This window comes from Phodopus roborovskii, unplaced genomic scaffold (assembly GCF_943737965.1).
Source record: "Phodopus roborovskii unplaced genomic scaffold, PHOROB, whole genome shotgun sequence".
In the NCBI taxonomy this organism is placed as follows: Eukaryota; Metazoa; Chordata; class Mammalia; order Rodentia; family Cricetidae; genus Phodopus; species Phodopus roborovskii.
Window position 1 is genome coordinate 11,297,978 of NW_026125506.1, and position 11,364 is coordinate 11,309,341.

General features: G+C 48.3%; 1 protein-coding gene across 8 annotated transcripts in view; it reads right to left on the minus strand.

Moving 5' to 3' along the window:
- Nucleotides 1-11,364, minus strand: part of Kdm2b (lysine demethylase 2B) — a 114,498-nt gene that overhangs the window by 64,408 nt on the left and 38,726 nt on the right. For all 8 annotated transcript variants that reach the window (XM_051176624.1, XM_051176622.1, XM_051176623.1 and 5 more), the window contains one exon: nucleotides 4,453-4,568. In XM_051176624.1, coding sequence (XP_051032581.1) covers nucleotides 4,453-4,568 — 116 coding nt within the window. The remainder of the gene's footprint in view (nucleotides 1-4,452; nucleotides 4,569-11,364) is intronic.

Below are 11,364 nucleotides of genomic sequence, written 5' to 3' on the forward strand. Positions count from 1 at the left end.
GGGTCCCGCGCTTCCACCTGTGACCTGGGTGCATTTCATCTCCCTGCCTCTGGCGGATGACGTGCTTAGGGGTGAGGTCGTGATTCACTGCATGCGTTTCAGCTCCTCTGGGAGATGCATGGAGTTGGTTGGGAGCATCGTCTAGTGTTTTCCTTGGCTCCAGCTACTTTCTGAGAAGTCTGATTTCACTGTTGCGATGACGGGACTCCTTTTTTCCACACTTTCTGACCAGTGGCCCCTGGCCTAGAAGGGGGGGGCTCTAGAGCTGGAGGCAGATCTTGACCTCCTATGATGGAAGGTTTGAGGGGCAGGACTCAGCCCCATCCCGATCACAGAGAGTGGGCCAAAGTATTTTGAAACAAGTTGTCAACCCCTAAATTGAAGCTGAGGAAACAGACCCCGTTCATAACTCCCAAAAGTGGACTTAATAGATCAAACACTTGGAACTTTAGACTCAAACATTTAGACACTAGCCACGCCACTATGCCCTCAATGGGCACTGTGACACCAGAAAATCCTTCTAGAATTGGAGGAAAAAATTAGGGGAGGGAGCTGTATTTCAAGAGAGGATGGCAAGTCTCCCCTCTTTGTTGCTGAACCCAAGGGAAACTAGTTGGGTGAAAACAAATACGGATAAAGGAATTCAACTTGGTTTGGTCTTTTTTTTTTTTTTGTTTGCTTGGTTTTAGGGGTTTTCTTTGTTGGGGGGGTGGGTAATTTAATTTTTTTTTTTTCCAAGAGAGAACTGCAAGAAAAAAAAGTTTTGTAAAAGTTGAGTTACTTACAAACAGGTTGTTGCCTTCAAAAGGTTTCCGCCACACGCTTGGGAACATTAAACACATGATTGCGTAATATTATTTGGTGACAAACTTGGAGCCTCACCAAACTGAGTTGTTAACCAACCTCCGTTGAAAACAAAGGGCAGAACAGTCACAAAGTAGGCCCTGTGCCCAGCCTAGAGGACAGTTCACCAACAGTGGATCTCAGGGGGCCTAAAGGGTTCTAAAGGCCCAGTTAAGTGGCACCTGCCTGGCTCATGCCCTTCCTCAGATGCCTGAGTCATTCTAGAATCGACTGGATGTTGGAGGGGAGTTGAGGAGGTCTGTGTGCATCTAAGATGCCCAGGTCTTGAGAAATTAAATACAAAGGTGGGTGGAAGTGATCTTAAATTTTGTTTTTCTCCTGGAAAAAAAAAAAAAAATCAATGGGGGGAAAAAAATAAAAATCCAGTGGTAGGAGGGAGGGGAGAGGAAAGATAAATAATTTGCGGTTTCCAAACAGAATCACTGGCTACAAAGGGAGGGAACATGAAGGGTGCTGGTATTACCTTTTCTGGGAAAGCTGTTTTCTCTAGAGCCATTAAGGGAAAAAGGAAGATAAGCAAAAGAAAAACAGCAGATTGATGAGTGATCTCTGGACCATCCTTCCTACCTTCAGTAGCTAACTGCAATTAAAAGTATGTCATGGTGGCTGTGACATAATTATAGGAAGCACGCAGCAGTCCGTTCTGGTCTAGCTTTCCCAGTACTGTGACCCTCAGAGGAGGAGGTCCCCAGAGGGAAACAGGTCCTCTATCAGTCCTCAGCGGCCAAGACCTGTCTGCACTTGCTGCCTTACAGGGGCCCATGACACAGCAGAGTAATGGTCACCTAGCATCTAGCACAGGAAAATGAAAATGTTTTCTGAATGTGGGAGCTGCTTAGGGTTTCGGGGCTAGATACCCAACCCTATCCCCACCTGGCGTTACAAAGGCAAACTCCTTTTCTAAAGTCACCCCCACACCGATGGGCGAGGGACTCCCGCCCTGGGCTTCCTCTGTCCAACCTTCCTAAAAGATCTGACAGGGATGGATGGACAGAATTGAGCTGTATCAGGCTGACAAGTAGTCCTGACCTTTTATCTGGCTTCCAGGACTCACGCTAGGGCCTTTTGTCTGCTTTGGCTCCTAAGACAGAAACAACTGGGCCCTGTAGCCCAGCTCCTCTCCAAAGACCAGAAATTAAAGCAGATTAAAATGCCTGCTATTGCTTGCAGCTCAGCCTGTCCCTACCTCCCAGCCCTAGTCTCCCTTCCTTCCTCCAGCCCTAGCCCCAACAATCTGCTTTAAGAAGTCAGATGGGTACCCCCTTAGAGACTAGGGACAATGGGCCTCTGGGGAGGGAGCATGATGTGCACCTTGCTGTGGTGAGTGAGACACTACACCAGGGCAAGCAGAATGAGGCTGCAGGGTGGGGGGGGGGATAAGGGGTAGGGAGACTGGGGGGATTCCATTACCCTGACTCCTGCCTTGAGTGACACCAGTTGGGGAGAGGAACTAAGCTCCTAGGGGTTATGGGGGGGGGGCAGGTGCTCTGAGATGCTCAATCAGATTCCATGGGAGGGGACAGCTACCCAGCAAGTTGCCAGGGAAATTGAGAAATCCCAGTCTGATTGTGGCTTTCAGGAACTGCCTGGAAAGTCTGGACCAGACCTCTCTGCTTCCCATCCACACCTGCTGGTGGCCATTCACAACAAATGGCCTGTTTTTCAGGGCTGGCCAAAGAACAGTTGGCTGGAGTCCAGACATCATTTGACTGGGACTGAAAAGTGACCATTTGTGCCCAAATAGTAACTTCCTCCCAAAGAGCACACACAGGACACATGCTCCAGACCTGGGCTAAGTGCACCTTTCTAGAAAGATGGAAGAAGACTAAGAAACAAGGGGTCTGCGTGGGATCTTGGCCCAGGACAAGGTAGGCGTGGGCCTCTCACAAGACAGGAAATCCAAAACTGCAAATGCAAGCATGCCCTGAGCACCCTCAACTCCCCCCTCGTTTTGACTCTAATGTATCATGCCATGAAAAAGGAAACCTAGAAACAAGACTGGAAAGATCCATTCTGATCAGAGCACAGTCCAAGCACACCAATACTTCTTTGGGGCCAAAAAGCCACTTCTGAGGCAAATCCCAAGTAGAAACGTCATGTAGTCTGTTCACACAGGGGAGCTCTACTCAGTCACGAGATGCGCTGCCTTGTGCTACAACAGGGTTGCACCAAGAAAAGGCACGTCATGCGGAGTGCCGAAAGCCCAGATATAAAAGGCCACACATTACATGATTCCGTTATAGCAAATGTCCAAAATGGGCAGATCCATAGAGGCAGGAAGATTAGGGGCCACTAGGGTTGGAGGAAGAGGGAATAAGCAATGACTGCTAATGGGTGCAGCGTTACCTGGGAGGAGGGGTGGAAATATGCTAGAATTAATGGTGATGGCTACATACTAACAGTACAGAACTGTACACTTCAAACGGTGAATTTCATGGTGTGTAAGTTATATACCTCAATTCAAAGAAATATTTAAATAGACACATTAAAAACAGAAGATGGGCCGGGCCGCACACCTTTAATCCCAGCACTCGGGAGGCAGAGGCAGGCAGATCTCTGTGAGTTACGGACGAACCTGGTCTACAAAGCAAGTTCCAAGACAGGTTCGAAAGCGCTACAGAGAAACCCTGCCTTGGAAAAAAAAAAAAAAAACCAACCAACCAACCAAACCAAACAAAACAAAAAACAAAAACCACCAGAAGAAAAGAGAAGGAAGGGTATGAAACAGGCCCCTTTCATCCAGGACTTCAGCCTCTCATCCCTGACCCGTCTCAAATGCCTGGGTACCTGTGGTCAAGCCACAGCATTAGAAAGAGGTGGCCAAGTCCCAACCATCGAGGATATTCAAGGAAAACTCCAAGAACAAAAGGCACACATGGCCCTTATCTTGGGAAAGCATCACCCGAGTGGTCACAGGAAAGCCTCAGTTCCTTTGCAGAGAGCTTTCGAGGGGACCCAGGGGACACAAGCTCAGCAAGGGGACTTGAGACTCCAACACAGGCTTCCATTCCATCAGACTTCAACTGCCCAGGCGAACACATAGGAACGACCTGACCTTGGACCAGGCTGGCCCCTTTTCAAACCTCCCCAGCCCCTGCAAACTTCAGCAACAACAACAACACAACTTCCTTCTATATATGCAATGAAGAGAGAGGCTGAGTGCCTCCCACCTCCCGCCGCTCTCCTGAGGTACAAACACACAGACACTTGCTCAGGTATAGATATATAGACAATGGTTCCACCAAGTTTTGTTTTGTTGTGTTCTTAAATGGGAAAATGTAGCTCAGCCTGGTCCTACTCCATGTAGCCCTGGCTGGCCTTGAACTTCTGATTCTCTTCCGCTTTCCAAGTGTTGAGATTTTAGCTATGTACAATCATGCCCAACTTTCCCACAAAGGATTCTGTCTTCCTACGGCCTGGTGGTGAAGAGAAACTCCAGGGATTTGGGGATGGGCTCTTGTGCAGGATTCCTAGCTTCCTCCAAAGCCAGAAGCAAGGCCCCAACTTGAGATGGAGACAAGTGGGAAGGAACTAAAGTCGAATTTCGACAGGTCAGCACACCCCTGGGGAGAGAAGGTGCCTTCTTACCCGGGTTCTGTCCTCAATCTCGTAGATCCGAAGCTGCATGGGCACGTTGAAGCTGTGCAGGATGTTCCCGCCGAACACCAGAGAGTCCACAGGGGTATACACTGCATGGATCCAACCTGAGCAGGGAAGGCAGAAGAATGAGCCCTGGTTCCTCTTACAAGACTGGAAGGAGGGAAAGACTGCACACAGGAGGGCACAGGGGGCACTGACGTACAAGGACATGTGATGCAGACGCCAAGGCTCCTAGGCAGCCTGAGGGGCTCCTCCTGCAGCCCCTACAGATCCCAGTTAACTCAAGACAGATGCTGGGATGCTGCAGTAAGTACCTGTCTTGAAGATGCTGATGGCCAAACTTCTTCCTCCCAGGACATGGCAGGAACAGAATGCCCTGAACCCTGCATCCATGCTGAGCCAGGGAGCTGGAGGCTCCCCTCAGCCATTTCTTAGTCATTCCTTTGAACACCGGTCCCCAGAGGGGCTGAGAGGAACTCAGAAACCTTTTTCTGGAAAGCACATCCTGTTGGCATGGGATTCTCCAAGGCCCATGTCTAAGTTATCTCCGTAATCACAGAATGCTTGTATCCCATCTCAGCTTCCCCCCTCCGTTCTTCCTCAGGTGCTGAGGGTGTGGCAGATGTCCCTTCTACACACTGCAACTTTTGTGTGTGTGTATGGGGGGGGGATGGGAGTTGGTTTTTTGACACAGGGTTTCTCTGTGTAGCCTTGGCTATCCTGGAATTCACTAAGCTCTGCCTGCCTCTGCCTCCGCCTCCCAGGTGCTGGGATTCAAGGGGTGAGCCACCACTGCCCGACTTATTAATTCTTACAGAAGCAATCACTTCTCAACTACAACTGACAGCTGAAGAAACTAAACCAAGGTGTGTTAAGGTGAAGTCATCTCTAAGTATTTGAACCCCCAAAGTTAGCCTCTACCTACTATTATATCTCCATTGAAATTGGTCATACTGCCAGCACAGAAAATATCCCTGTGGCCCCCCAGATATGGAGCTAGGGGGAATGCAGCTTTATAGTAACTCTAATTTGCAGATGCTCAAATGGGCTCAGAAAAGAGTCCCTTGCTGCTGTTCGGTGTTGGTAAATGCAGGCAGAAGCAGATGGATATCTGAGTTCAAGGCAAGCCTGGCCTACAAGAGCAAATCCCAGGACAGTCAGAACTACAGAGAAACCCTGCCTTGAAAACAAAAAACAAAAACACAAACCAAAACAAAAAAAACACCCAAAGAGCTTGCTGAATGAAGCTGCAGCTGGCAAGGGAGAATGGCTGTTTCCAACAACTCTGCATTGCCCCAGGGGAACAGGCATGTGAATGGATACACCAGGAAGCAAAGCAGAAATACAGCGAGAAGTAAGGACAGCCAGAGGGTGGAAGACCGAAGAGGGCCAGCGGAGGGACAGACAGAAGAGGGCCAGCGGAGGGGCAAGCCACAGGAGCACACGGCGACCCCAGAGCCTCTCTTCCCAAACATGTGCCTGACTATTTCACTCAAGGGAAAGCTCTGGAGACCCACCCTAACTCTGTCCAGGGCCCACACAGTTCCAGTGTCATTCTTGGTGAGCTGAGACATCAGCTCTCAGGCTCACAGGCTGCACCTGCTGCAGGAAACAGAACCACCACCTAAGAAGGGAGAACACTTGGAGGGTCCAGGGCCCCTGCTGGACACAGCCACAGGCCCTTGTTGTGTGATATTTTGTTTGTGTTCTGACAAATAAAGCTTGCCTGGAGATCAGAGGGTGGAGCTAGCCACTAATTAACCATAGAGGCCAGGTGGTGGTGGCTCAACCTTTACCCCCGGCACTCAAGAGGCAGAGAGAGGAAGTAATAAGGCAGGGGAGAGACAGGATCTGGGAGGGCCCTTTTGGATGGAGGAACAGAGACAGGTAGGAGGCAACTGGCAGCTGTTCCTGGTTCTCTAATCCTCTGTGTTTCCCCCAATATTTGACTCCTGATATTTTATTGATTAAGACTAATTAGAGTCATGCTTCCAGCCCTCCTTGCCAGTGTGGGCAGAGCTAACTGTTGTCAGAGAAAAGCAAGAAAAACGCTGTCAGCGATGGCTGGACACCACGGGCTACAGGAATGGAGGCTCTGCTTTTGCTTTCAGGTCTCTGGCTCAAGCCACCGGCTGCTCAGTGACTGGTATGCCACTGAAGGAAACCATCAGCAACCTGGACCTTTGTGCCTTCTGGGAAAGACAATGGCTGGTATCGGCATTTGCTTTGTGTAATTCTGTATCAGTATGAAATCCTATTTGTATGTGTGTGTGTGTGGGGGGTGTATATACATGTTTACATATGTACATGTGCACCTGTGTGCACTTGTGCGGAGAGGCCAGATGTCAACATCAGGTGTACTCCTCCATCACTCATCACTTTACTTTTTGCAACAGGGTCTCTCACTGAAGCTGGACCTTCCTGACCAGCAAGTGCCAAAGATCTCCTGTCTCGACCCCAAACCTCAACCCCCAGTGATAAGATTACAAACACACAGAAACTGAGAATCTATACACTGCAAAAACAACAACAAAGCAAAACGAAACAACAAACAAACGCCGTCTCGTGCCTCTGCTACCTGTCAGCTGACCCTTGCAGAAACACATTTCCATGCTTTCACCAAGCAGAGCTATGCTGTCTGTGACTGCTGTCGTTACCACCGTCAGTGCTATTTAAACACTCCTAAGACTGGACTGAGGATGTCTAGAGCCGCCAGGTCCTGTTCCTATGCTCCACGCGCCCACCTTTCTCTCTACCCAAGCCTAAGCTTAGGGGCCTTGGCTCGACACTCCCTCATTTGGCGGTGTGTGCCCACCTGAAGACTACTGCCTTCCTCACTGGGAACTCAGTTGCTACAAGCAACTGCCATTGATGTCAGCTTGGAAAAGGACAGTGCCTACATTAGTGTGTATTGATTAACCTAGACTCTCCCTGCAGGCAGAAATGGGGGCCCAGCAGACTTACGACCCTACCGTGTGAACAGAGGGAAACAGAATGTGTATGCCAAGGGTTCTATACTTCTCACCCTAGGGCATCACAGATGGCTCAGGCAGACTCACTTGGGTTAAAGTGGCTGCTGAATTCCTTTCCAGCCCTGCTTATGTTTGCTTTCACTGTCTCAGAGATGCCCTTAGGGAGAAACAGGGAAGGCAGTTGTGGCATTCAAAACCCCACCCATCCCCATTCTCCCCAGGGCAGCTCATTCATGGCAATACTCTGGGAAGCTGGTGACCTGGGCTATAACTGGGCAGGAGAGGCTAGCATCTGCCATCAGCAATATGAAGACAATAAACGGCTTATATTCAGGCCAAGCAACCAGGGACGGACGAAGCCATGGAAGGAACACAGTGACCCACAAAACCCACTGCAGGGGTGATTTCTGGAACCCGAGAGGGCCAAGAACAACAGAGGCACGAGGAGTCTCACCCACAACCCCAGTGCTCAGGATGCAGTCTACAAGCCCCTTGATACATTGGCCCCCATTTCTGCAACTGCTGTAGAGATGACCTCACAGACTGCATGACCACCCCACCCCCACACCCTGGGTACTGTGGCGGCCAACTAACAAACTACAGGCTGAATCTGATCCAGGGGTATGTTAAGTTTGGGATACCTCATGTTTCTAAGTGGAGAGGTTTCACCCAAGAACTGCTCCCTCCTCTCAGCATGGGAACATACCCAAGGCTGGCCTCAGTCCTACCTGCTCCTGAAGCACCAGAGCCAACCATCAATTGCCCTATTTCCCATGCCTCTGGCTCCCTCTACTGTTCACCCACTTTATTCTGCTTCTTCTCTGTTCTGTACCCATTTTACAGGTGGACGACCAAAGGCCTATCATGTTACCCTGTCAAGGAGATTCATCAATACTGACTTACTGGCATCACCAGGTGGTTCATTATTTCTCTGATTTTTATTTATTTATTTGTTTATTTATTTGTTTGTTTATTTGTGGTTTTTCGAGACAGTGTGTCTCTGCATTGTTTTGGATCCTGTCCTGGAACTTGCTCTGTAGATCAGGCTGTCTTCAAACTCACAGAGATCCATTGGCCTCTGTTTCCAAGTGTTGGGATTAAAGATGTGCACCACCACAACCAGCAAAACTTTTTTGAGACGAGTAACATTGGCCACCCATACCAGCCTCCTACTGCATCAGGTTCCCAAGGGATGGTTCTTACTCCAAAGCAAGGACAGGAAATACTTAAAGATCAGCCTAAGTCTCTGGAACACAGAATACTTCTCAAACATTTCCAGCCTTCAGGTATTCCTAACGGGCCACCATAGCGGGCCACCAACATGACTGCCACCTGGCTGGACATGCACCCAAGGGCAGGGGTGGACTGTATCCCATGTCCCCTCAGCCCCTCCCTCATTGCTTGAAACCAGCCTGCTCTAAGAACATTTGCTATGTTAGTGTTTTATTTGGGTAAGAGGATCATGAGTTCAAAGTCATCCTCCACTTGTAACAAGTTTGAAGCCAGCCTGGACTTTATTAGATGCTCTCACACAAACCAAACAGCCATATAAAGATATTTATGTTTGTTTGTTTAGTGAGATATTTATTGGTTGGTTGGGTTTTTGTTTTGTTTTGTTGTTTTTCGAGACAGGATTTCTCTGAGGCTTTGGAGGTTGTCCTGGAACTCGCTGGGTAGATCAGACTGGCCTAGAACTCACAGAGATCCGCCTGCCTCTGCCTCCCGAGTACTGAGATTAAAGGAGTGAGCCACCATCGCCGGGCTGGTTGGTTGTGTTTTTGTTTGGTTTGGTTAATTAAGAAAGAAAGTTTACCAAAGTTACATGGCCAGGAAGGGCAAACAGAATAAAGGCTATCAGGGGATCAGGTGAGTAGGTTTAAAAATTTGGTACCTAAAAAATCTGGCTACCTAAACCTGACCCAAAAACGTATGAATTGAGGAACAAACAGACCTTTGGTCAGGCATCTTTATCTTTTGGAAAAAGGGGCATAGGGAAAAGAGCAGCTTGAGTTTTCCCTTTATACTGACAATAAAAGGAAATAGTGGATATACAATGTTTCCTGTTCAGAATTATTACCCAGAACACATCTGGACTAGTGCAGCCATAGGGGGAGTCCAAGGCCACAAATATGGTCAGGACACTGGAAAAAGAGATGCCCTTCGGCAAGTCCTGATGTTTCCCTGCCTTCTTATTGCTTAACATTCATGCTTGTTTCTAATGGCCAGGCTGAGCCCAGTAGTCTCCTCCTAACTGGGTACTCCTGGCACCCTGACACCTGTTACCATTTCCTCTGCCTCCGTGATGGCCAGCAGATCCAGAGGATGAACCCAGCAAGCCCCCTATTCTGGATCTTCCCACTTCTCAGCCATCTTCAACACACTTCCTCTTCCATGGAGCTTTCCTGGCCTGTCCAGGAATGGAGACTCGAGAGCACTGGCCTTGAGCCCTACATAGCTTTGCCCTCAGACACAGGAAGAAAAGATGATATGATATACCCTGAACCCTCTAATCCATTAGCCTCCTAGGAGCTTTCAAAAAACTGGAGACCTACTAAGAGACAGAGGCAGGACACTTCCAGCTTAAGGCAGAAACATTTCTACAGGCTCTGGGGGGTGGGGATGGCGGGTTAAAGTGTTATAGTTCATTTGTGAGGCCCTGGGTTCATTCCTCGACACAGACAGACAGACAGACAGTCAAATTCACTGTGGAGGTTGGTCATTGTGGTATATGCCTGTGGTCCTAACATCTGAAAGGCAGAGTCAAGAGGATCATGACATCTAGCTCACCCTGGGTTACTTACATATCAAATCTGTCTCAAGCTTGATATGGTGCCAACTGCCTATAACCCCAGCACTTCAGAAGTAGAGGAGGGGGATCAGGAGTTGAAGATCGTTCTCAACTATATAGTGAAGTCAAAGCCAACCCAGGATATGTGGGACCCTGCCTCAAAACTCCCCACCCCCAAACAAAAAAAGGCTGAATAAAAAAGAAAAAAGAGAAGAATGAAAATTTCTGGTCATCACCATGGAAATGAAAACCTAGGTCAGAGGTAAAAGAGACAAGAATTAGACTCCCAACACAGAAATACTCCTATGAGAAAGCTGTAAGGCCTCCTGGATTCCCCAAGTCTCTCACCATGCAAAAACACAAGCAGACTACCATACATTTCAAATGTGTGTATTCGAGGATCAAAGGGTTTAGATGCTGGAGAGTTTCCAGGTCCCAAGAGAACCTAAAGAATTCACCTAGGTCTTTGAAATTGAAAATTCAAGTCCTGGAGCCAACAAGATGGCCCAGCAGGCAAGGGTACTTGTCACCAAGCCTGATGACCTGAGTTTGATCACTAGGACCCACATGGTGGAGAGAAGCAATGCCCTCAAGCCATCATAGGGCCTTCAAACTTTACTTCACCCCCACCCCAACACACACCACACACACACACACAAACACACACCACACACACAAACACTACACACACACCCCAAATATAGAAATAAAACAAAATTCTTTCCTTTTAATGTTGCCTGGTAGTAACAAAGTAAAAAAAAATAAAGCTGGAGGTAGATTTTCAGACTCAGAATTATCAAGCTTAAAGCACCAACCACTCTTTGAAATGCATCCCTATTGGCCCTGCTCACTCACACTCGAGACTGCTCCTGAGCATTCAACCTGTAAGGCATGTTTCTGAAATGACTACTTGTCATTTCTTAATCAATACAATATGGCAACTCTACATATTGTTACATTGGAGGAGATCTCATTCCTGATTAAAGATGGGTTTTGGTACCCACACGGCATATTAGAACCAGCCTCCTTGACCTGGGTACTTTCAACTCCTACATATCTTTCTCAGGTACACAATTCTCCTTTAAACTTTTATCACTCAACAGTTTCCTGCTATTCTTCCTTCTGGTTGGTGTATCTTCC